Source organism: Macrobrachium nipponense, chromosome 23, assembly GCF_015104395.2.
Source record: "Macrobrachium nipponense isolate FS-2020 chromosome 23, ASM1510439v2, whole genome shotgun sequence".
NCBI lineage: Eukaryota > Metazoa > Arthropoda > Malacostraca > Decapoda > Palaemonidae > Macrobrachium > Macrobrachium nipponense.
Window position 1 is genome coordinate 28,472,477 of NC_061090.1, and position 27,500 is coordinate 28,499,976.

The 27,500-nt window shown below is 36.4% G+C and overlaps 1 protein-coding gene across 4 annotated transcripts in view; it reads left to right on the forward strand.

The window, feature by feature from the left end:
* The window catches only part of LOC135199901 (myosin-VIIa-like), a 104,425-nt gene extending 92,342 nt beyond the window's left edge, over window positions 1-12,083 (forward strand). For all 4 annotated transcript variants that reach the window (XM_064228024.1, XM_064228037.1, XM_064228031.1 and 1 more), the window contains 10 exons: window positions 1,617-1,735; window positions 2,558-2,816; window positions 3,382-3,519; window positions 3,919-4,074; window positions 4,638-4,866; window positions 5,076-5,204; window positions 5,595-5,691; window positions 6,085-6,182; window positions 6,910-7,079; window positions 10,270-12,083. In XM_064228024.1, coding sequence (XP_064084094.1) covers window positions 1,617-1,735; window positions 2,558-2,816; window positions 3,382-3,519; window positions 3,919-4,074; window positions 4,638-4,866; window positions 5,076-5,204; window positions 5,595-5,691; window positions 6,085-6,182; window positions 6,910-7,079; window positions 10,270-10,476 — 1,602 coding nt within the window. In that variant the 3' untranslated portion in view covers window positions 10,477-12,083. The remainder of the gene's footprint in view (window positions 1-1,616; window positions 1,736-2,557; window positions 2,817-3,381; window positions 3,520-3,918; window positions 4,075-4,637; window positions 4,867-5,075; window positions 5,205-5,594; window positions 5,692-6,084; window positions 6,183-6,909; window positions 7,080-10,269) is intronic.
* The last annotated feature ends 15,417 nt before the right edge of the window (window positions 12,084-27,500 follow it).

Consider the following 27,500-nt stretch of genomic DNA (forward strand, 5'->3'; position numbering starts at 1 on the left):
TCTCTCTCCTATTCACCAGACCATCATTCTCTTGAAAAGCATAAATGTCTTATGATCTGATCTTCAGTTTCATTTGGAGAACGTTTTTAAATGTCCGATTATAATGTGCGTGTGTAGGGAGGGGGTTGGGGGTGAGGTAGACCGTCGTCGTTGACAGCCTCAGCCATTAACGTCATATGAATTCTCTCATTCTCCATCTCTCACTTGTCTAATACAGGCTACTCCTTCCATCAATTAAATTCTCAAGTCAAAGAACCTTCATTTCTTCATTTCTTCAATGGCCTTGCAATCTGTTCCATTCCCACGAAATTCAGTTGTTGTGTTCCCATTAACGGTACCTTAACTGACTTCACTACATTTGTCTTTTTGGAGTTTTTAGGACCTTTTTTCTATCTGATAGAGACTGGCTTTTCGGCGAGTGGTCTCATTATTTCCTTTGGGTTCACTTTTTCTTTTTCCTTGTTTAGAGACAATGGTTACCTTGACCTTGGAAGCAGTTTATTTTTTTGTGAAGCTCTTTACTATACTGTTTTTTCCATCTGTCCACCGCCTTCGGTGTTTGCGTATGGTAACACTGCGTTCCGGGCTTTAGATAGTTACGCTATGTGTAAGTTTTAGGTATATAAAAGGATATCTGGGTGTGCATTTGCAACTGAAAAGTGTTTTAATAATTTACTGTATGCGAATTACACCGTTAATATTCGAAACAGGATATTATTATAATTGTTGAATGTAAGCTGAATGTAACTATCTAAAGCCCGGGGCGCAGTGTTACCATACGCAAACACCACAGTCGGGTGGACAGATAAAAAAAAAAAAAAAAAAAAAAAAAAACGAGTATAGATGCATAACTTCCTGGGACCCTCTTTTTGAGAGAAGTTACTCTCCACGATCTTGGTGATGATTTTCCCCTCCCTTTTATTTGAATCGAAGTTGCTGATCAATCTAATTACGTGTTATTATTCAGAAGATGAATCCAATTTATGGGGAACAAACCCTCAGGGACACATTGACTTGAAATTCTAAACACAAAACATTGCTTCCAGGAATGGTTTCATTTGATTTTGTTCAGTGCTTTCCATCTGTTCGGAATTTTACCAAACCAGACAATTCGATGAAAATTTCTTTTTCCTAGTTTAGAGTTGGAGACCATTCATTGGTCCTCATGCAGACGATAAGGCGTTTGTATTCGTATGTCATTTGCAGTTTACTGTTGTGACGAATAACTTATTCTGTCATGTCATAACTGTTTTTAAATAGACATATCTCCTTAAAAGCAGTCTAGTTTTAAATTTTTTTCTAGTTCTTGGAGCAACTCACTGAATAGTCTGGGTGTTGTGCGCTCAGAAGTCCATTTTCAATATCTTATTTACTTTTTTGGGCTCCATTATCTATATTCGTCCACATCCTTCATTACTGTATGTCAAAACATTCATATTTATCCTGGATTTAATTGCTAATATAGCTCAGTTAACTACTTATCAAGAAAATAATTTCATCAAAGGCAATAGTCTGGTTACTCCACACGTTCATCATGGCCAAGTATTAAGTCATATTCATTTAATTTTTATTGAGGAGCATTTTAATCAAAACATTTGTTTCTTGTTTTTTTCCAGGCGCTGTTCACAGCCGAAGGCGCCGAGCATGGTCGCAAGCTGTTCACGCCTCAGCTCAACGGCACAGACTCCCAGGAGAAGCCCTATACTTTGGAGGAGTACTCCCTGGACCACTTCAGGTATGTGTTAATAAGCAATTATTCATACTACACTGTGTAGTGGGCCGCCACTACTTTCAAAGGTAATTCTAAAGAATAGTTCCGCACGGACTACAAGTAACGTAACCGCGGATACGACATCCACTAGGGATTGGGGCGTCCAATGTATTTCGCCGTGTTTAGTACGAGTCCCTGCATAGAAAAACCACATCTGCCATAGTCTAGGGCGCCGCGGAATAGTAATATAAATTTTCAAAACTTATTGTCATACAGTTATAGCAGTAATTTTTGCACAATACATAATATCAGAAATTACTTTGAAATTGATGTGCATAGTGATTTGTTTTCACGTAACCTACTTTTCTTGGTTTTCTCATGGTATAAAGTGCCTCAGTGGCGTGGTCGGTATGGTGTTGGCGTGCTACCTTTGTGGCCGTGATTTAATTCTCGGCCATTCCACTGAGGAGTGAGATATGTGTATTTCTGGTGATAGAAGTTCACTCTCGACATGATTCAGAAGTCACATAAAGCCGTTAGTCCTGTTGCTGAATAACCACTGGTTCCATGCAATGTAAAAACACTGTACAAATAAACAAACAAACAATCCTTATTGTATAATCCAGAAATGTACTTTTCAACCAACTGATATTCTGAGATGCTAATTTTCAGTAGATTATTATAAAGTAGTAATGATCACGACAGGTTTTTTTTCAGGCCTCAATGTAACCCACTGCCTTTCCCAGTAGCTATTAAATGTGGTAGTTTTAGTTTTTAGACCTAAATGCACCTTGTTATGACATTGTATGCAACTTGAATAACTGATTTTTTTTTTCTTTTTTTAAGACCTCCACCCAAACGCACAGTGTCCCGGGCCATCGCCCTCTCATCAGCTCGTCGTCCATCAAACGAAACCCTGTGGAAGTATTCCCGGGACCCCATCAAACAGCCTCTCCTGAAGAAGCTACTGCACAAAGAAGAGTTAGCTCAAGAATCTGTCTACGCCTTCAATGCAATCCTCAAATATATGGGAGACCTGCCCTCCAGAAGGAACCGACAAGGGAATGACCTCACTGACCAAATTTTCGATGGGCCCCTTAAACATGTAAGACATTCAGTTATGTTGTGTTGATTTGGAACACGCACTGAGGATAATTGCAGTATTTTAGGATACCATTTTTACATATTTTAATATTACTTCACTAGTTACTTGTAGTATTTTCAAAATAAAAAAGTGATTGGGGCATCAAAATAGGATTGACAGAAATTATAAATGAATTTGGTTGTGGTATGTGCATCTGAGCTTATTCTTGCTATATTTTGAAGGCAGTGTCCTTTGCAGTCACCATTATGTTATCTTTCATCATATTATGATTGAAGTGCATCAGAAACCTTGTGGGTAATTCCTATTTAGTTTTTATATTTGCTGATTGCATATCAATAATCCTTCCTTTAGGGAAAATGAAAAACAAATATTTTTTGTAGCTCTTCTTCATGTACAGTCCTTAATTTACTAGGAGTCTTAGGGCTGTCTCTGGAATGTAGAGCTAGAGATTCTGATTCTACTTTGCTTATTGCGTTAATATATTAACTTTCACATCATGTTTAGCCTTTTTTTTTTAAATAAAATACTTCACCAGTTTCATAACCATATTTCTCAACTCCCACAGGAAATTCTCAGAGATGAAATTTACTGTCAAGTAATGAAACAGCTGACAGAAAACAGAAATCGGCTGAGTGAAGAAAGAGGTTGGGAACTTATGTGGTTGGCAACCGGTCTGTTCGCTTGCTCACAAAATCTTGTCAAGGTAAGAGCAAAATTAATCTTAAAGAATTGGAACTTCCATTTTATTTTTGTAGTCTTTATTATCAGATTTCACTCCAGCATACAGGTCCTTTATGTTTGTTAGTGACTTTCAAGTTTTCTTGCCTAACTCATTGTCTTTGGTATCTTTGCAGTTCTTGAATCCTGAAACCTTGTAAGATGTTAGGTTAATTTCTTTCAGGTGTCTTCAGGTTTTTGCCTCTTTTAATTCAGAAGGAAATCTTGTTATTATTTAAATTACTTTCAATACAGAATACTAAAGTATTACATAAGATTTTTTCAGCTGACAAAAACAAATTTTCTACATTTCCTTGTCATGAGTAAAATAATTTTCTTAATTTCTTAAGTGGTGTATCATATGGTCATGTTTGTTTTCCCGTAGGAGCTCACCCAGTTTCTGAGGACTAGACGCCACCCAATAGCACAGGATTCACTTCACCGTCTCCAGAAGACCCTCAAGCAAGGCCAGAGAAAGTACCCACCCCATCAAGTAGAAGTTGAAGCTATACACCACAAGACTACTCAGATCTTCCATAAGGTATGTTCAGTTTTCAGTGAAGATTTTATCTTTTTTTCAGTTCCTCTTATAAGTACCCTCAGTTTGATATACGTACATACTAATGAATTTTGAAGTTAATGTAAGTATTTATAAACTGTGAAAAGTTGTGAACTTGATGAGGACCTAGGTTAGATGAGAATCTGGATAGAAATGTACTTCACAAAGCAGAGTCAGATATAATGATTAGTAATAAATAGTTTTAGCTTCTGTTACAGTTGAATGAATATTAACTTATAGAATACATTTTTAGGTAAAAGGGTAATGAACTTTAAATGAAATTAAATATTCATCAAGGTACTTACCTTGAAGGGGGTTATTCCTTCATCAGTCAAAATTTTCAATATTCAGTTACAGGCATTCTTGGAAAGAATTTCCCTACACCTTCTTCCCTAAGATGATAGTTCTAATTCCTATACATATACTCCAAATAAAATCTCCCTTAGATCAACTTTGTCTCAAGTGAAATTTACCCAAAATATGCTTACTTTAAGCTGAATCTGAAGGTTCTCCTTAAAATGATAAAACAATAAAACCTCCCCTAGGTTTACTTCCCTGATGACACTGATGAAGCTTTTGAAGTAGACTCCTCCACAAGGGCAAAAGACTTCTGTGCTTCCATCGCTCATCGTCTCAACCTCAAGAGCTCCGAAGGTTTCTCACTCTTTGTGAAGATTGCAGACAAAGTCATTTCAGTTCCAGAGGGTGATTTCTTCTTTGACTTTGTGAGGCATCTGACAGACTGGATCAAGAAAGCCAGACCTTCAAGAGATGGTGAGATATACAGTACTGCTAAGTTTTAATGATAATGCACATGCCCATGTTTGGAATTTTGATCTTTTGTTATTTCTGTGGTACATTATGAGCAGTTCTATGTTTCACATAGGTAATATATTTACAAACTGAATAAGAATTATATCCAATATATCTTATGCTCTCATTTTGTTGCAATACAGAAATGTAATTTGTTTTGAAATCCACAGGCACAACCCCGCATTTCACATACCAGGTCTTTTTCATGAAAAAATTATGGACAAACACTGTACCTGGGAAGGACCGCAATGCCGATATTATATTCCACTTCCATCAAGAGCTTCCCAAGCTTCTCAGAGGTAGATTACTACTGATTTCATCTAAGACTTTCTTTACTCTCATGATTATGGTTTTTACTTTTTGCCAGATTTAGGGGTCTTTGTTTGCCATCAGTGTGCAATAAAAGGAAGTCAAAAGGTTTTCATTTGTTATCTAATGTATTAAAAAAAGGTATGGAACTATATTGCATAATAGTAACATCACTTAGAGGAGATTATAGTTGCCAACAAAAAATAGTCTGCACATAAACTTTAAATATATTTAATTTTCTGGCGTATTGAGTATATGTCAACAACAAAAAGTACATTCACTATGTATTGTATTATATATATAAGCATCATTTAAAGGAGATTGCATCTGCTAATGAAAGTGTTCTGTACATGGAATTTAAATATTTTTGCCTTAAACAGGATATCATCGCTGCACAAAAGATGAAGCTGCCAGACTAGCAGCTCTTGTGTACAGAGTTCGTTTTGGCGAGAGTAAAGCAGAGTTAGCACACATTCCGTAAGTATCTAGAAAATAATTATGCTCCTTTCTGTAATGCCCCCAGTGATTTGTTACAACCTATGGTAACATATTACTCTACGTATTTTGAAATTAAAATAAAACTTTGCCATCGTAGAAATTGAAGACATCTGCATTTAAAGCTTTATTTTTACTAAGAATAATTCAAAATGATGTTCTAAATTTTCTAACAAAGATTCCAATAAGAATTCTATGAACTTTTTTTTCCAAGAAGACAAACAAAGCTTAGCAAGGCAAAGATTGAAGTGTTTATTTGGTTTACAGTAGGTTTGCCATCTTAAAAATTCTTTTTCTAAATCTTTCCAATATTTTCCACTGCAAAAGAATTTTGTTATGCTGTTTTTCACCTAGCATTTCCTTTTTTGTCTGCAGAACAATGTTACGAGACCTCATACCTGCTGACCTAGCTAAATCTCAGAGTACGAATGAATGGAAGAAGGTTATAGTCCAGCATTATAACAATGATGCAGGTATGAACAGAATTTGAACATTCCTTGTGGAGTAGTTGTGCCTATAATTTACCTTACAGGTGCACTGTCAATGATACTGAAAGAGCCCCAGTTGCAATGCTTTCTGCCGTCTACTTTCCATCGGTTTCTTGTCAACTTGTTTAGTTTTGCAATTTCTTTTCCTCATTATTGATAAGTTTTTCAAGTTAAACCTTCTAACAGTGAGACTCTGTAGCTTAATTAAACCGAGTTGCGTGAATAGGCTTATTATTTTCTGTTGATAACGACATGCGATGTTAACTGAAGCATTATAGCAAGATAATCATCCACTTTGTGTGTTCCAACTATCACCTACGTACTTCTTTTGTTCCCTGTACTAGCAGTAGTTCTTAATTGTAGATTGTAACCATAGATCTATATTCTGATTTTTGTAAACCACAGATCTATATCCTTTGACTTTTGTAAGACATATTATTGCAACCACAGAAGACATATTATTGCAACCACAGATCTATGGTGTTGCCATTATTGCAACCACAGATCTATAGTGTTGCCTTTAACTTTATCAGTAAAAATAAGAAAAAGAAAAATAAGCTTGCAAAAGTTGCTTCCTGCAGCTAGTATGCTTCATGCTTGTTTAAAAAATTAAGACATTGTTTCCCATTCATTTTGGTTTGATTATGCTATAAAAGACTGATGTGCTTCATTTCTCTTAATCTACATACTAATAATTTCTGTCTGTTACTAGGAATGAGTCCAGAAGAAGCCAAAATTGCATTCCTTAAAGTTATCTACAGATGGCCAACCTTTGGTTCTGCTTTCTTCGAGGTCAAGCAAACAACTGACCCCAACTACCCTGAACATCTTCTAATAGCCATCAACAAACAGGGAGTGTCTCTTATTCACCCAACAACAAAGGTATGTAAATTAGTTTATAACTAATAAATCTAAAGTTATCTTTTTTTTGGTAGGGTACCCATATGCCATGTGAAAATTACTGTGAAGGTATCTATAATGACTGGTAAAGCTTTTAAAGATTTTTCCATTTATTTAACAGAGATAAAAGGTTATAGTATTTACATTATACAGATTTGAAAACATAAATGGTACTGTACATAGTTGAAAATATTTATCTCTTGAAATAACATATTTGACATTATCAGTTGGCCTTGGTGATGGAGGGACATATGGAATTTGTGGCGATAAATAAAATTGATGAATATTAACATACATTCAACAAGTGACACAATAGATACTTTTAACAAGTGACACAATAGGTACTTTTAATAGGACACTGATTTTATTGGCATAGTATTCTTGTGTGCCTTTGCTGTAGGAGTAACTACCTTTAATGCATCTTGCTTCGTATTTTGTATACCGAAGGTCTTGAAAGGTTCGTTTAGTTCCTTTTTATCTGCTACTGGAGAGTTCACTTCAGTGTTTGATGTCTTGACTGGCAGTCTAGGGAATGACTTCTCTTGAAGTCTTCACTGTCAGAGAAGTTCTTCAGTAGAGCTACAACCTTTTGTTATTATGAAAGCTGATGCATTTTATCCCTCCACATTGATGATCTACAGTATATACAGTAGTGGCTTGATAAAAATGATTATTGATTGGTATTTTCTTCACAAATATTCTTTGGTTATTTGATAATTCTGGATTGATTTGAAAAAAATCTTTGGGCCACCATAGCCATTCATTTCTGTTTGGCTTCTGAGAGGAGTTCATCTCTGGTACTGTTATCTAAGCGTAGTGTTCAGTTCTTCAGAATGTTATGTAAGGGTAGAGCTCGGATCTTTAGATCAGGCATAATAGCAGTCTCCTGCATTTCAGAAAGGCTATGTAAGAGATGGAACAGATTTGTCACAATTTTTAATGCTTGGCTGCCTTGTTTGGTGGTTAACTCCACAACTTATGATGATTCTGCAGTTTCATGAGATCTATTCTTTGGCCTGGATGTTGATGACTATTCTGTTACAGTGCCAGTGGTGACATTGCTGACTTCTGTAGTTAGCATGATTTTGGCTTTTGGATTTGGGAATGCCAGAGTGGCGGTGGTTGCCAGCGCATCCTTGATGGATTTGCAGACTTCTTGTTTGGCATGGCACCAGGTCTTAGGGGTTTCTGACAAGAGTGTCTTGTTGTGGAAGGAGGGCAGGTAACCATTCCTGTGTATTCCTGACATTTATGATAGTTGGAGTGGAATGTTTCCTGATGGCTGATACCTTGGAAATCTGGGTGAAGGTAAAATCAAATGATGAAGGCTCAGGAATTCGATGGTGGAGTCTGATGACAACATTGTCAGGTAGCTCTCATAATACTTCTGATGATCTTCTGGATTCCTGGAGAAGATGAGGATGCTGTCAATGTAGCAGACAGAGGGTTAGGCTTCCTTTGGCAGATACTAAATGGAGGCTGCTGCATGGGCTTATGTATGTTTCTTCTGGTGATGCCTGGAGGATCCACTAGGAAGCACCAGTGTCTAGCAGGAACTTACTGCCAGGTGCAAGGTTGACCACATGAAATGTGGTGGAGATGGCACATGTTGGAGTTGTGGTGACCATTAGTTTCTTGGCAGTTGCCTTACAGGATTTTTCTCCAGTTGCACTATAAAATGTTTGGAAGATGAACTGTGGAAGTACTTTATGTCCTATCCCACACAAAATTCTAGGTTCTCCAAGATGATCGAGATACTGGGTGAATAAGAAATTGGATGTAGACATACTATATGACAGGCGAAGCTAGAGAAGTCTAATGTGGTCAAATTACTGACTACTTTTTATGTGGTCTGTTGGATGAAGTTTGTTGGATGAACTTAGAATTTTTGGCACTGTAAAAATCCTGTTTAGTTCTTGAATTTGGCATGCCACAGAAACTGTTTGAATTTCAGGCCCTGCAAACATCCAGCCTAAAGGCTGAATATTTCGTTGGTGTCTATCTTCTACTCCAGCTAATTTTCCTGATGTCCAAGGCTTTGAGTTTCTCTTATCTGGTCCTCAGTAGTGATAGCTGGTAATGATTTGTAGAGAACAGGCTACTGTGTACATCCTGAAGAACCCTGGTTTCATCACATTTGGGCATGTAGAAAACTTAAGTGCCATGGTTTTTTTACCTCCATTTTTCTTGCTGTACATGGATAGCTTGTACTTGACTTTGATGTCCTCTTGCTGCAGAGTTCGCATGAATCTTGGCTGCTTTAAGTGGAAGAAGCATGCTACAGTGTTTGAAGGTGGAGAAAGCATGCCCATGTCTTATTGCTCTTTGTTGCCCTGTGCAGTTAAGACTTCTGTAGGTGTAGAAGTGTTGGCTGACTAGTATGAAGGTCCTGTTTAACTCACTTGAACCAACTTCCTTTGTGGTATCTGAACATGCTATTACCGAGTTATACATTTCAAATAAAGCAGATGTCTGTATATCACATCTTCCTTTTGTCCAACTCTCTCAAAGTTGTGAACCTTTGAAAACAAAGGAAGTAATAAATTTTATGTTATGTTGAAATCAAGGATCACCGCTAAAAAAATATCAGGATCACTGCTAAAAACTGAAATGAAGGATCAGTGCTAAAAACTGAAATCAAGGCTCCCTGCTAGAAACATTTGCTTACCTTCTAAAGTAGATTGTGATTCTCTTGGCCAGATTTGTAACTATAATAATCCAAAAATGTAGTTTCGAGCAGGTAGACAATGACTTGTTGAATGGTCCTGTAATGTTCCAGTACTGTTGAAACCGCCATCCAGAGTATTCAGGATATTTTCCATGAAGGTTTTAGCTATTTGCACAGTATCCTGATACAGAAGTATGGAGTATGTATGGCTTTTCATTACTGAAAGGATCCTGGAGTTGAACTCGTGATAGTGTCTTGTCAAAGCCTCATTTTATGATGGCCCTAGATTTTTCAGCTTCCTGCTACATAATCACCTATCATATAGGAGTTGTTGATCACCTGTTTTGAAGGCTTGTCTGGAAGTAAAAAGTGTAAAAATCAGGATTAGTAATAGTTAGCAAGATTTTTGTAAAAGATTTCTGTTAAAAAATACAATATTCAGTGTTATTGTACACAGTATTGTACTATTTCTATGATTATGTTTTCAATTTCCCTACCCAACAGGAAATTCTGGTCACCAATCCCTTCACGAGAATAAGCAACTGGTCGTCAGGCAACACGTACTTCCACATGACCATAGGAAACCTCGTTAGGGGCTCTAAACTGCTATGTGAAACCTCTCTTGGTTATAAAATGGATGATCTCTTAACATCTTATATATCTTTAATGTTAACTAATATGAATAAACAAAAGACTCTACGAATTAAATAAAAGCTCAAAACGTTTCCTGGGGAAGAGGGGTGGTGTCACACTAGAAGTAATTTGAGAGTATTTTTTAATGAATATTGAATTGTATCTTATTTGTGAAATGTAAAATACTGTACCTTTCATAATGACTGTTCTGTTCACTGAGGTATAAAACAAAACTTTTTATATCGGCTTGATTTTAAAAGATCAAGAAAAAAACTACAATGAAATGTAAATTACTTTGCAAGTTTAAGGTTGAGGGCAAGATTCTGAGTTTTGAAATGGTTAATCACAAATCATATTGCAACAAAAATTAATTAGCAAATGAAGGCATCTACAATTGAAGGGGGAAAATCCAGTACTGTACAGTAATTACCTGGATTCTTTCTGCTACATTCAAACTTTGTTGAATATTGAATGAATTACACTTGTTTTCTGAATACTTTAAGCTATTCCTATTCTGTGATTTTAGTGTAATATTCATCTCATTTGTTTGTTCTTTATATCTTTTTATATTACTATAAAAAATTGGAAATTCTATATCATTATGTACATTGTGGTCATACATATAGTCTCAAAGTTTTAACATTTTTGTTCTTTGCCTTTTGTTAGTGCACTGAAATATATATTTCCTCTTAATGTTGCTTATCGTCACTTAAAAACTCTAAAGTTTTGATATGACATTTTCATTATGTATTTATTCAGGCCTTTTTTTTATACATTTAGGTCCAATTATTCTTTTAAGTTTTCATCCTCACCGTTTCAAAAGTGACCCATGTGAGGGATGAAGTTTAGATCCTATGGTTTTTGTGTGTTGTGTATATATTGTTTATTGGTTTTTAAAATTTCCCTATGTAATTACATATTTTATCTGTTACACTTCTATCTTTCACAGCATCTATTTCATGAAATGTCACAACTTTGTTGCACATACAAGAAGTTCACTTAATAAAGCCAGCAGTAATGCGAGTCGTACTGTATTTAGGTTTGTTCATTGAACCCTGATATAACTTGTGGTAAAACCAAAGAATCAGTAATAAATCAATCGGTCATACATATTGACAAGAAAATAACCACTGTCATTATTAGTTGGTTCAGACAATAAAATAAAATATTACAACAGTTAAGAGTCAATCATGAACCACCAAACCTTAGTAAATGCCTTAGAAAATGAAACTAATCATGTACTGTACAGCACTTACCATATCCTAAGTATTCTTACTGTAAATATTACAGAAGAACATAAGCAAAAATCAGGGGATCATTGTTGATAGTTTAAAGAACTCTATATGAAGACTTGAAGTGAAGTATCTTCAGAATTGATTCAGTGATAAATTTTTTAATAGTAAAGTGTTTTAAGTCAAGATGGTCTGAGTCACACTATGTTAAGTCTTGATTTACAGTGAATATGAAAATATGAAATGAATAATTTAAGGCAATAATGATCCACTAGTGTATTAAATTGCAAGGCAGTAAATGGAATTCTGGACTACAATATTTCAGACTCACAGCTATGCAACAATATAAGAATTATCTGTCCATGTACAGCAGTGCTATTTTGAAATCTGTATGATGTTGACATTGTTGTATCATTATTTTGTAATGATTTATCAATAAATCCTTGGCAATAATTGGCAGTTTCAATTTTTAGACATTATGCTAAAAAAAAATTTGAACATTTTGCAATTTTTCGTAAGGGCAAGTATTAACCATATTATAAAGGCTAGATTTAAGTGTATTTTATAAGGTTTCACAGGTTGTAACCTGAATAAATTTATTTACACGAATGAAAGCTGTAATATATTTATGGTTTCTATTTTTTAAATAATGCTGATTCAAGTGATTTACAGTGGATATGAAATGAATTGCCATTATATTGCAAGGCAGTCCTAATACATCAACCAACCCAAGAAGAGTCTACTTGAGACTCAGAGGTCTGGAAAAACTAAGCCCTATTAATAATAATAGTCCTAATACATCACCCACAAATCTTATTACCTTGCAGTATCAATACCTATCCCTATATCTTTGGAGAAGTGAAAAAAGTAAGTATATCTTAGTTTTACCAGACCACTGAGCTGATTAACAGCTCTCCTAGGGCTGGCCCGAAGGATTAGATATTTTTACGTGGCTAGGAATCAGTTGGTCCCCTAGCAACAGGACCTACAGCTTATTGTGGGATCCGAACCACACTTATTCGAGAAATGAATTTCTGTCACCAGAAATAAATTCCTCTGATTCCGCGTTGGCCGAGCTGGGATTCTGACCACCGGATTGGCAGCCGAGCGGGAAAACCACTCGTCCAGGGAGGAACTTGGAGAAGTGAAGAAATAACTTCAAAATCTAATACAAAAGGAGGATTAATTCTTACAAAGCTGGTTGATACCATACAGCTTACCTATTGCTCTTGACATCCACAGAATCTTTGCCAGCAAATCACTCTTTGATGTTTGCACTCTTGAAATTACTTGTGGCAACATCCACCAGTGGCACAATATCATTCAACCTTCTTCGATGTAATTAACATTTTTCAGTTGAAGAAACTGCCCCTAATTTGGTGAAATGCTGTTTACCTGCAGTAATTAGAAAATTAGCAGATGGTCAAAGATTTCATTAAAAAAAGAAAGACAAATACATAAAATTCATCATGCTATAATTAGCCTCAAAAATAAAGTGGGACTTTCTACAGAAAGTCGTTTTAGTCAAGTTAGTTACTGTACTATGCTTTTAAATGGAAAGCAGTCAGGTTGAGAAAAATTTCACAAGATTTCTTCCTGCTCATACTGTACCACATATTAAAGTGATAGCCTGTGCTATTAGGAAGTAAACGAACAAGTTTTGTGAACCATCTGAGTAAGCCAAAGCTGTAGGAGTAGTTGGTCATTCTTGGATTAAAGTCAAAAGACACTCATTAAGTGGAAATATTACCGACTTCAGATAGATATGAAAATTTAATTTGAAAGAAATTTACCATATTTGGTGAGTGTTTGCAAATCTCACTCAGAGGCTTATTTACTCTGTGGCAAATCACAGTGTTTAGTGAAACATTGCATTTGGCACAATGTCTGTATGACTCTAGGGAAAGCAATTGTAAAATCAGTCCTATTAAATAAATCCTGTATGCTTTTCTTCCCCTTTTAGAAAATTACACTGTATACTGAACCTGCAAATCTATACAAATAAACCACATCCAAAGTATTGTAGATTGTCATGAACTTGCTTACCCCCCAAAAACAAGCTTTAGGTGTAAAGGCCTGTCCACACGACCGGGCCTGATCGGCGGACCTCCCCTCTAACGGGCAAACTGGCAAATTGCCCGATGGGTCTTGTAGCAAAATCACCATGGTGGTGCCCGATGGCTTGAGCTTTGACCCTGGCAGACGTACGTTAACCATATACATTTCGTTTACTGAGCCATTCTTTGCACCATATTCTCTTCTTTTGCATCATGCATAAAGCAATTATCATGCTACACAATATCTTCTTCTTTGCGGTAGGCAACATGTTTATCGTACCGTACTGAACAAACTACTGGCATCGTCGGGCACGCCCACCTCTCCATTGCCTCACCCGTGTGGACAACATTCACGGGTAAGTCCACCAGAATTTGCCCGTCAACCCTGGAGCATGCCGATCAGGCCCGCTCGAGTGGACAGCCCTTAAGTCTAGTGTGAAGGTTATGACATACAGGACACAAACCCTGTAGTTGTTAACACTTCTACAAATTATTCTGCAAATGGAATTTTCTCAAGTGTGCTTCCTTTATTGGCACAGTCACCATTCTGCATCGACATGGGCTTTTATTAGTGTAAAAGTCCATTTCTACAGTACCCTGCACTGTGACCATTCTCGGTAGTAGTCTAATAGAGCAAAATTAGACTAGCATTAGATGAACAATGTACATCATACTGAATTCACACAGGTGACTAATGATCGTACTTATTATACAAATACTAATATGCTTAAATGTTTATGTCCTATGGAGTATGCCAAAAAAGTTAACTTTTGTAGCAGGCTCCTAAATAACCATTATAGATTCAAGATAGTAGTTTGACTAGACCACCGAGCTAAACTGCCCTCTTTTTGACAGCGTATGTGGTGAAAATTCATGACCACAGAGGGTAGGTTCGTGATTAGCCGCTGAAGCTAGACGCTAGAAGCTAAGCCAGATTTTGGCTGCAAAGCTTTACAGGGCTGCCCTCAAAAAGGTATAAAATGATTTACAATATATAAATCATTATACAAAATTATGATACGAAGCATAAATAAAATATATACATGTCGAGTTTAAATATGCCTTTCTATGATAACTTGAATTATAACAAAATATGCAACTGTTTCACATCCTTACCAAGTAGAACTGTTGCATGATACTGCCTGATACGGGACATGGTTAGCCTACTACAATAGGATATTTTATGACTAAATTTTTCATCCGCAGGTACCAGACAAAATATGCTACCATTCTTCATTATTACTAAGAGTCGCAAGGAACCTTAGGTAATGCCTGCAGTGCACAACATGAAGTGGACTGAAGGTACTATCCCCCTACTGTGGTTTGTGCAATGTAGAACCTGGTTTAACAGATTTATATGGGTTGAGGCAGCCACCATTACTTTTTGCATGTCTGCCTTACTCATTTTTTCTACAGCTGCTGCAGGGGATAAGAGTTCTTGGCAGCTTTTCCAAACCTGTGATGGTATACAGATATTGTCTGGGTGGGGGTGCCCTTTTTTGTCATGAACTATAAGGGGCATTTTGCATGGTGTTGGCTTGGTTTCCATTGTCTTCATCTTGATTTCTCTCACAAGGTCTACCGCCTTTGATTCCCTATTAATGTGGAGTTTTGTGTGCTAAAGTAACTATAATTTGTCATAGGCTACTTTTTGTGTTGTTTAGCAGATCAAGGGCTCGTTGGGAATGGGCGAGGTGGTTGGGGTGAATTCAGTTAATATTAACGTGTGTAGGTCCTTTTATAAGTCTTTTCTCCTGAGCATCAAGCCAATGCTTGAGTTAGAGGAAAAGGGTATCATGGATTGACTATTACATAACCAACCCTTTTTTTGTGGTACGTACTCGTAATGTCACAGTCTGAAATGTATGTTCACCCATCTGAAATAAACAGATGGCTTTATTGCTGAGAATGGCGGCAGACTGAGGTTGACATCAACCATGTTTGACTGTCTCTCCTTGGACTTCCTGTGTTTTCCCTTACAATGCTTTTATATCTAAGCAGGATGAAGGCAAACCCGAAGGACTACAATCAGTCTGTTAATGGATTTGTAAGCAATAGAATATGGTGATTACAGGGCCATTAATATCCAGGGGGTTTATACAAATACCATGCTGGGTGTACTGCCAGGCTAGTCAAATATGACCTTGGGCTCTCAAGGAAGAGCAAAGCCAGAACTTGAGCTTCATGTTGAGTCATAAGTGGCTTTCTATGTGGTATGTATGTAGGCATACATACCACATGTGGTGAAACTAAAAAAATTTTAGTGCCACATTCGGTACGATTTCTTTCAACCTTAAGCCCTCCTGCACTAGCTTTGAATGAGACCACGTTACAGTGCCGAGGAGTTTACTAACTTACTTAAAGTCAAGAAACATTGCATTTTTATTCAACAAAATTGCAGTTAAGAAACAATCAACTGTATTTCCTGCGCCAAATCTTTTTTGGGTGATGCCACACGGGTTCGCAAAGACGCATTTAAAGGTTTAACACATATAATTAATATTTAAAGAACACAACAATTATCAAAGTTACGTTAAGAAGCAAGAAAACTAACACATTACTGCAAAAATTAACAAAACGTTACGTTACTTCGATAGAAAAAAAAAAAAAAAATGGCAAAACAGGATCCCAGAATATCCTTATGAAGTTACTGCAATGGCGACAACAATTCACGAGGTGATGTGGCTAGATTCTACCCTTCGTGGAGTCAGCTGCTAAAATCCGAGAGCTTCGCCTTCACCTTTCCACCCTAAAAGAAAACTCGGGAGGAGTATATTGCATAACACAGTTATCACATCTACAAAATTACAGGGTTACGTAACAAACATCAATTTAAAAACAAACTTCAAGTGCTCTAATCGTAACCCAACATACAAAAAAAGGGGTTTCGTCCATAAGGCAAGCATAAATTACTGGCATGTGCCCTTACAATAAGAAAATAATATATATAGTCTCCACAGGAAGAAGTTTGACAACACTGTAATGATACGTCATCTAATTTTATATAGATGGACAAAATTTGCGAAAAAAATGGTTCATTACTTTGAATATCAATGTACTAATTTATACCAACTCATTGCTATAGTTAATATAATAAAAACTACTGTGGAGCAAAATAATCATATATCAACATATTTTCATAGAAACTGGGAAATACTTCAAAACAACTCATAAAAAACTAGGAAATTTTATTAAAGGGGAATAAATGGCAATTTTTGACATTCTCCCCCAAGAAGAATCATAATTAGAAGTAATTACAACTGCAACCAAAATTTAAATCAAATATACATTTAGAGTAGATCCATAGAAATTAAATCCTTTCTCTCTTGATCACAGCGGATTCCTGCTGCACGCCGAGGTCTAGTACCATTCAGAGGCACACTATCTGGCTCCTGAGTTACAACACTATCATATTCCCTCTCGGGTAATTCCAGAAGTACGAGCTTTGTGATTGATCTCAGGTATAGTTTATTATTCACTCTCAATTCTACAGACCTAATCACACCATCAGACGACGGGAACAGCTGGGTAACCTTACTCAATGAGAGGAGGGATCTATAGCCTTTACCCAGATGATCTTTTAAGTCTACCATCACTATGTCCCCAACTTTCACATTTGCAGAGAGATTATTACTAGAATTATTATGTCTCTCTCTCAAGGACACTAAATAGTCTTTTTCAAGAGTTCTCAAATTTCCTTAGCACTGATGATAATCTAAAATATTGTTCTCTAAGATCACTTGAACTCATGAAATCTGGGTCATCAGTTGCTAAATTGTTAAGAGGAGGGGAAATACAAACATTTCGCCCATAAAGTAACATGGGGCAAAGCCTCACAATCTCGATCAGAGGAGAGATAAGTCAGTGGTCGAGAATTTATCACAGCTTGAAACTCAACAAGTAGAGTTCTCAACTCTTCAAAGGATACACGTTTGTGATACAAGGCCTTGGACAAACATCCCTATAGAACACCAACAAGGCGTTCATAAAAGCCTACAGACCAGGGGGGCTCGCGGTGAGGTGAACTTCCTATTAACACCATTTCCTTCAAGGTATGACTTTACCTCTGGTTCCTCCATAATTTCCTTCAGGAAATTATTAAATTCAAAAGCCTACAGACCAGGGGGGCTCGCGGTGAGGTGAACTTCCAATTAACACCATTTCCTTCAAGGTATGACTTTACCTCTGGTTCCTCCATAATTTCCTTCAGGAAATTATTAAATTCAACAAAATTCCTACCATTGTCAGATATAATCAGGCTCGGCAGAGAATGATACGCTACAAAGCGTCGAATAGCCAGTAGGAAATCGGAAGCAGTCATGGAATGAGTCAATTCAAAATGAACCGCCCTGCTCGTAGTACAGGTAAATAGACATACAAAGACCTTCTCCTCCAAGCCAGTCTCATGATCAAAAACATTAATAGCACCGGTATAATCAACTCCTACTGATTGGAAAGGTCTATCATATCTCACTCTTTCTGTGGGTAATGGCGCGGGGGGGGGGGGGGGGGGGGGGGGGGGCAAACACAACCGTTTTTTGGTTAACTTCTGACACAAAACACACTTGAACACAATTGATTGATTGATAACTTGTCGTGCTTTAGGTACCCAAAAGGTTTCTCTCAACAATACCAATACAGAATTGACACCACAATGGTGATGATGTCTATGCAAATGTTCAACTATCAACAATGTTAAATAACTTCTGGAAGGCAATAACATTGGGCACCGAGTATCATAAGACATGGAAGCGTTTTTCATGCGACCCTGAGACCTAACTAGATTTTCTTCAACAAATAAGTTTAACTGATTACACAAGTTCTTAACATCCATGGACACTCCATGTGAATTCTTATCACAGGATGGTACATTCTGGTAATAGAAAAATGTTGCTTCTGTTCAAGGAGGACAAGTGCTTTTATTTCGTTAACAACAAACTTAGAACCTTTACTGCACTTAAGGATAAGCAATATTGACCTCATGATACCTTTAAGCTTACTTAAATTACTATAACGTGGGATGTCAATTAATGGGGTTGGAGGGTGAACAAACTTAGGTTCTGAAAGAATTTCATTAACATGCACAGTTTCTGTAGCTAATGATTGAGGATAATCACCAGTTAAAAGCCATTTAGGGCCATTCCACCATAAGGAATTTTGCGCCAAATCTTTACTATTAATACCTCTGGATAGCATCCGCTGGATTACCTTAGAGGGGTATATCGTAGAGGAACTTGAATTCATTAATTTCAGTGACTCTGTTTCGTACATAGGGAATTTTACTATTATTGTTCTTCACCCAACAAATAGAAACCATGGAGTCACTCCAGAGAGTGCAAGAACTCACTCTTAAATCATCATTCTGCATTAATCTTCCAGCAAGTTTCGCACCCATGGACAAGGCTGTCAATTCCAAACGCGGAATAGTCTGTTTAGGGTTGGGTGCCACTTTACCCACTTACTGACCAGTAATTGCTTACACTCCTTGAAATCAATCACATAGGCAGCAGCTCCATATGCCTTATTAGAGGCATCACAAAATACATGTAAGTGGGAACATTCAGGATGTACAACAATCCTAGGAAACTTTAAACTTTCTACATTCCTAAAACACTTGCAAATTTCATCAAACCTTGAACATAATGATTCTGGCACAGGGTCATCCCATCCGTAGTTACTCCACAAACATTTAAGAAAATATTTACCTCCTTCAACCTGTATAGGTGACAATAATCCTAGAGGATCAAAACATCCGAGCTACTACTGTACCAAAACCTTTCGTTTGGTTAAAGGTCCTTTATACTCACAATTTACTTCCTTCAGTGACATCTCATCTTGTGCTAGATACCACTCTAAACCCAAAACGTTTACTCTTTCTTTGATAACATCTATGGTTCTGTTAAATTCTGAATCATTACTAACCCATTCTTGTAGAGGCATATTAGCGTCTTCAAGAATCGCATTTATTACTGGATACTCATCCATCAAGACTGACACATCCTTGTAAGTTTTACTAAAGTTATCTACATAGAAATTCTTCATCAGAGATGAATGATGCAAGAGGGTTTGCTGCAAGAGAAAGGGGGAGCATGTAGCTCCAAAACAAACTACACAAAACCGGTAAGTTACAGTAGACTTCAAATCGGAAGGACCAGTTAGCCATAGAAATCTGCAATAATCACGGCAGTCAGGTGAAATGCCTATCCTTAAAAAGGCTTTACTGATATCTGAAATCACAGCTACTGGGTTTGTACGGAAACTCAACAGGGCATCGAAAAGTTTAGTTGTTAATGAGGGACCAGTTAAATAAACAATCATTTAAGGAAAGTTCTCCTTTAGCCTTTGAAGAAGCATTAAAAACTATTCGAATGGGAGTAGTTTCTGAATCCTTCAGTACAGCATGGTGGGGTAAATAATGCCCTATAAATGGGGGAGCCTGAAGGAATTAATTCTATAAACCTAGACTGAACGCAATCTTTGATAATCTTGATCATAATGAGCATACAAGGAGGGGTCAGATTCGAATCTATGTAACAGGGAATTTAATTGACCAATGGCTATTCTATAGTTAACAGGCGGTCTACTTTCATCTTTAAATGGTAAGGACACTTCATATTTATTGTCAACCCTCTTTACTTTGTCCTTAAAACACTTAACTGATTCTCTTTCTTCAGGACTAATTTCAGATTGACGAATACCAACACTTTCTAAATCCCATAATTTTCTAACTTAACAACAAGAATTAATAGGGATTTCCTCTACTTCTATTCTTGAACAACATACACTTGATGTAGTAATCTCATTAGATTCTACATTGTCATAAGACCAACTAGGAAGAGGTCCAAAAATTAGTGCACCACCAGAACTATTCAATATCTGTATTCCAGAGCAAATTTGACTGTTCTGAATGAATTTTCCATAGCAATCGGCTCCAATGACTAATTCTATACCATTTACTTCATCTGAATTTAAATCATTATCTGCTAATTTTATGCCTTTACTCGTCAAGAATGCAGCCGACTTACTCAATCCTGGAGAATAAATTCTGGAATTAACTCTATCGAATGCAATGGCATTAATGACAGTACGAATCTTAGCTAGTCTCACCACAACTCTTACTATATTACAATTAACTTCAATGGCATCACTACCAAATGGTTTTACCTTTAAGGCTACTGTTACTATGGACGATAGACTAAGCTTATGGGCTAATTCCGTTGCAATAAAAGTTCTTTGCTCACCAGAATCAAAGAGTGCTCTCTCAAAGGAACGATGTCCATTCCCTGACACAATTACCTTAGCAGTAGAAACAGAAATCTTATTAGTCTGAGAATGATCAATTCCCAAAGAAGCAGTCATAACTACTGGGGAATCACCTTTACTAACAGCACATTTAGAATCATTATGAGATTTCTCAGAATTAACATTTGATTTACTAACATTAGTACTCAACTTTGGTAGAGCAGGATTAACAGGGTTTTCTGTTTTCTTACAAATCATCGGGTAATGAGGCCCATCACATCTATTACATTTCGGCTTATTTCTACATTCAGAGATTAAATGACCTCCTTTGAGGCAAGCAAAGCACAATCTTAAATATATAACTCTGTCCCTTCTACTATCAATGGATTTGAAAGTCTTACAATCGCGAGAGGCATGGTTCGGTGAGCAAGACACAATTATTGTAATGACTACTATTACTAGGTTTACTGTTACTTGGCTGTGCTCTCTGCACGTTTTGCACATTTGAGGGAATCACTTTAGAAAATTTGCCCTGATCTCGTCTTCTCTTATTAGGATTCTCACCTTCGTAACAAAATTTCATTAATTCACAAACATATTTCAAACCTGAGGAAATTTGCTTTAAATCAAGAGACATGCTATTATGTTTATTAGCTATAGCTTTACGTGTTTCAGGCGATAATTTCTCGCATATTATACTAGAGGAAACGGGGTTCATGGCCTCTACATCTAAATTCAATGTGTTCATTTGTAGAATAATCTTCTCATATTCCAATTTGAACGTGTTCAAATCCTCTATTGTATGACTGGGAGGGACTAAATGTGTTAACTTGGACATAAGTCTACGTTTCAATTTTTCCTTATTATCATACTTCTCCTTAAGGGTCTGAATAGCTACTGAATAATTGGCATTAGTGACAAGCAAACCTTCTATGGCTTTAAAGGCGTTATCCCTTAAATTAGCTCTGAGTATAGAAAACTTAATCACATCGGAAATATCCCTACGATCGTGAAACTAAAACTGTTAAATATATCCCAAAATGCAAGCCATTGTTCCTCCCCACCGCTAAATTCAGGTATCTTAATTGCTGGGAGTTTAGGGGGAGGGAGAGGGTTAGTGGGAGCCGAAGGAGGAGGCAAAGCGGGCCGTTGATTTATATCTCCCGTGTCAATCTCGCTCATTAGTTTTCTGTGTAGTAAGCAAATAGCTTTACCTTACACATTCTAGTTATTGCTCTATAACTTCTACATAACCTCTCATATTCACTACCCTATGAAATAATCGCCACCTTCTCTGACCAACTATCTTCAAATCGTCGTATCACCAATGCAGCTACCTGCCTCATCAAGCAAATCTTGTAAGGAAATAATTTCCCCTTCAATAACTATCCTAATCTTGGAATCCATTATCTTGTTAATGGATCAATAACAAACTTGCACAAATATAAAAAATGTATGGCAAATTCTCTAAACCTGATTGAAGTATACCATTCACTGAATGCTAGATAATTTGGCCACGTGCTCTTCATCAATTCACAAAATACATCTGGTCACGAAAAAACCTAAGTTCAAAAAAATGGCTACGAAATTCAACAAGAATTTATTCACAGAGTAATCATTAAATATGAACAATAATGTTCCATAAACAACAGATTACTTAGCAAACACTCCAAGTAATTCAATACCTTACCCTGCTCACCAAATAACTTTGGACACGTACCAGCTATACTAAAATGACTTTAAAGCCAACCATCACCAACGTGAACATTATCGCAAATTATTTTTTAACATCCAAAAAAAATCGTTTGTGAATCGTTATGGCATTCGGTTCGTTCGAAGGACCAGTAAAGAATGTGGTGAAACTAAACTGAATTTTAGGGCCACATTCGGTAAGATTTCATTCAACCTTAAGCCCTCCAGCACTAGCTTTGAATGAGACCACGTTACAGTGCTGAGGAGTTTACTAACTTACTTAAAGCCAAGAAACCTTGCATTTTTATTCAACAAAAGTGCAGTTAAGAAACAATCAACTGTATTTCCTGCACCAATTCTTTTTGGGTGATGCCACACGGGTTCACAAAGACGCATTTAAAGGTTTAATACATATAATTAATATTTAAAGAACAGAACAATTATTCAAATTACGTTAAGAAGCAAGAAAACTAACACATTACTGCAAAAATTATTAACAAAACGTTACGTTACTTCAACAGAAATAAAACTTAAATGGCAAACAGGATCTCAGAATATCCTAATGAAGAAGTTACTGCAATGGCGACGACGATTCACGTGGTGATGTGGCTGGATCTTACAAGAATATCTTCTTTTACTTGCCTTCGTGGAGTCAGATGCTAGAATCAGAGAGCTTCACCTTTCCACCCTAGAAGAAAACTCGGGAGGAGTATATTGCATAACACAGTTGTCACATATACAAAATTACAGGGTTACGTAACAAACATCAACTTAAAAACAAACATCAAGTGCTTTAATCGTAACCCAACATACAAAAAAAAGGGATTTCGTCCAGAAGGCAAGCATAAATTACTGGCATGTGCCCTTACAATAAGAAAATAATATATAAAGAGTCTCCACAGGAAGAAGTTTGACAACACTGTAATTATACGTCATCTAATTATATAGAGATGGACAAAATATGCAAAAAAGTGGTTTATTACTTTGAATATCAATGTACTAATTTATACCAACTCATTGCTATAGTTAATATAATAAAACTACTTCTGTGGAGCAAAATAATCATATAACGTATTTCCATAGAAACTGAGAAATTTTATTCAAAACAAGTACTCATAAAAAACTAGGAAATTTTATTCAAGGGGAATAAATGGCAATTTTTGACACGTCATCTAATTTTATATAGATGGACAAAATTTGCAAAAAAGTGGTTTATTACTTTGAATATCAATGTACTAATTTATACCAACTCATTGCTATAGTTGATATAATAAAAACTACTTCTGTGATGTGGCTGGATCTTACAAGAATATCTTCTTTTACTTGCCTTCGTGGAGTCAGATGCTAGAATCAGAGAGCTTCACCTTTCCACCCTAGAAGAAAACTCGGGAGGAGTATATTGCATAACACAGTTGTCACATATACAAAAATTACAGGGTTACGTAACAAACATCAACTTAAAAACAAACATCAAGTGCTTTAATCGTAACCCAACATACAAAAAAAAAGGGATTTCGTCCAGAAGGCAAGCATAAATTACTGGCATGTGCCCTTACAATAAGAAAATAATATATAAAGAGTCTCCACAGGAAGAAGTTTGACAACACTGTAATTATACGTCATCTAATTATATAGAGATGGACAAAATATGCAAAAAAGTGGTTTATTACTTTGAATATCAATGTACTAATTTATACCAACTCATTGCTATAGTTAATATAATAAAACTACTGTAGAGCAAAAATAATCTATAACGTATTTCCATAGAAACTGAGAAATTTTATTCAAAACAAGTACTCATAAAAAACTAGGAAATTTTATTCAAGGGGAATAAATGGCAATTTTTGACACGTCATCTAATTTTATATAGATGGACAAAATTTGCAAAAAAGTGGTTTATTACTTTGAATATCAATGTACTAATTTATACCAACTCATTGCTATAGTTGATATAATAAAAACTACTTCTGTGGAGCAAAATAATCATATATCAGCATATTTTCATAGAAACTGGGAAATACTTCAAAACAAGTACTCATAAAAAACTATGAAATTTTATTCAAGGTAGAATAAATGGCAATTTTTGACACCACATATAGTCTGTTAATCACTCAGGTTTTGAGCAAACTTCATGCTGGGTCAACCATGTTGGAGGGCAACCACCTAGATCTCATGAGGAAGTGAAACCTAAACTTAAATGCCGTATTTAGTCCGTTTGCGGCTTCATTTAAATGGCAGGGCATGGCCATGCTCAGTCTATTATTTGCTAGGCCAAGCACTAAGCTGGTTCTACTGGTTGCTCTGAGAGGGTATCAATGTTCAGGAGTCTGGTGTCTGATTTATTTTCATAAACTGGCCTCTTTTTTTTTTTTTTTTTTTTTTTTACCAAGTATGCAAAACTTACATTACACACAAAAAAAAGGGAAATGCACAAAATGGTGAAGGCTAACATGCTAACATTGTACAATATATCTGCTGCTTGAAGCTACTGAAACTAACCAAATGCAAAGCATTTCTTATGAAATTAAAAGTAATGTGGGCAACCCAAGAAAAACATAAGAAAATGTTATATGACATAATGAATGTGTATCCCTTTGTGCTGCAAATCATTAAAATATGAAAGTACCAGTAAATGAAAATGAGATCACCACAAAATCCTGACTTGAGCCTAAAACAGAAAATCGGGCAATAAATCATTATGTACAAGGCATGGGTGCACACCTTATGCCAAAAATCATCCCCCATGAAGGTTCAGGAACTAGCCTAGTCCTGAGCTGAAGATTTATGGCACAAACCAAGCACAAACATTCATAATAAATCTAATGATTCATGCCATTAGACTTTCTGCTCAAGAATTCCCAGTGTTCCTGAGGTGTTGTAGATAGTGTGTCAAAGACCATAGCTAGTGTGTCCAAGACCACAGAATCCACACAATAGTGCTGTGCTCAGGTTCTCCTGTCTATAATGATATCAAACTTTAACAGCCTGTCTGAGAACCCAATGTCTCATGCCCATGATTCCAAGGCTCAGTGAGAACAGGCTCCAGAATTTTGTTTATATATCTCTGTCTGTGCAAGACCAAGCTCCTGGATCTTTAAGTTTATACACCTGCCTTCAAGTCTTGTCTCGGGTTCATGTAGGTACCCAGATTCCCAAACCTTTGATTCAGCATGCCATATATCTGACACCTAGCCTATTGCATTCATCAGAACTTTCTTCTTATTGAAATATATACCCACCCAAAGTCCCATGAAATAAACTTGAACAAAATAGGAGACTATACTCATTATAGTACTGAAAATATTTGCTTTTACTTAAATACCTTTCACAACCAAGGCCAAGGAATGTGCTAATTACAACAGGCTATCAAAATACCCTGAACTTACTTCCCCCACAAAAAGCAAAATACAACTGATTAACAATATACTCCCGTCATCCTAACTAACTTGGCATACAGACGACCACGATTTGGTTACCATAGTCCTCTATTTTTCCTTTAACCGACTTAGTCTAGGCCCTACTGTTGTATTGTCCGACCAAAGTTTTTACCTGCATGCAACTTGACTACTATGAAATTCAGGGCCTCTGTAACACGGTTTTTTGGATTTTGCTCCTTATCAAAGCATCAGATGTAGCTGAAAGTTGACATATGTATATTTTACAACTACACACAAATTTTGTCAGCATTATCAATAACCTAAACCTGATAGTTTCAATTTTTATAAAGTAAAAATGCTTTAGCCGACGCCATGGCCAATGGTTGTGAGCCAAGAGTCGAAAAACATTCATTATGTAAGCAAGGTAAACATCATTTTACGAAATGTTGCCCCGCCCATCCACCAGACAGAAACCCATTCACCTTATTCCATCAGCTCTGAAACCCATAGTAGTCAAGAATGGCTAACAGGTTTTGGAATTGTCCCCGTGGTTGCAAAACTGCATTTGTCTTACGACTTGCAACTTTATACAGTCAAGAGAAAGCCCGTGGCCATACTTACTATAGCCTGAATAGGTAATTATTCAGTTTCTAGTTTAAATCCAATGTTTATGGTCTGATTTGTATTTAGCGTAACGTGATTATAATACTTGTAATGTCATTCAGGATTTTGAACATTTCCATTAACTATTCACTATGCCACCATGAGAGAGAGAGAGAGATAGACAGAGATTGTATGTAAACAGTCTTTATATAACTATTTTTGTTAAAATAAGATTTTTATCCAAAGTAAATACAAGCTTATATGTGCTAAAATCTCCAGCAGACCAACGGATCATCCGATATAATTTTTTTTCTTCTTCTTTAGTCTGTACGACCATGTTGGATATAAAGACTGTATGAATGGCGGAACGATACATAGATGTGGGTGGGGTATCTGTGCTAGCGTAATAATACTACTGTAGCAGTAGTGCCGCAAAATTAGTAATAGCAGCAATATACATGAATTAAACGTTTAGGCCAACTGCTGGGATCCCTGAGGATCATTTAGCACTTCTTACAACTACTCGAGAAATGAGTTTTTATAGCCAGAAGTTAGATTTTCTAATACAACAATGTCCATGATAGCCTTCATTGTTATCCTGAATTATAACGAGGCCGAGGCCAAAGTGGGTGGAGCCTCATGAAGTCATCATTCTGACGATAATTATTGGTGAAGGTTTAAAGCCAAAATACGGTACCGTCTATTTTTTTTTTTAGTAAATAGGTATATAGCCGATAAATAAAAATTGCTTGACATTGTCAAATCACGCTTATCTACTATGTCTTTGAAAATTACCAACTATTCCCCACATCTTGTCAATCTGATTGTGACCTATAAAGTAGATTATAATTTCTTAGGACACTTATTTTGGGAGTTGACTAATAATCAAAGTGTTTTTG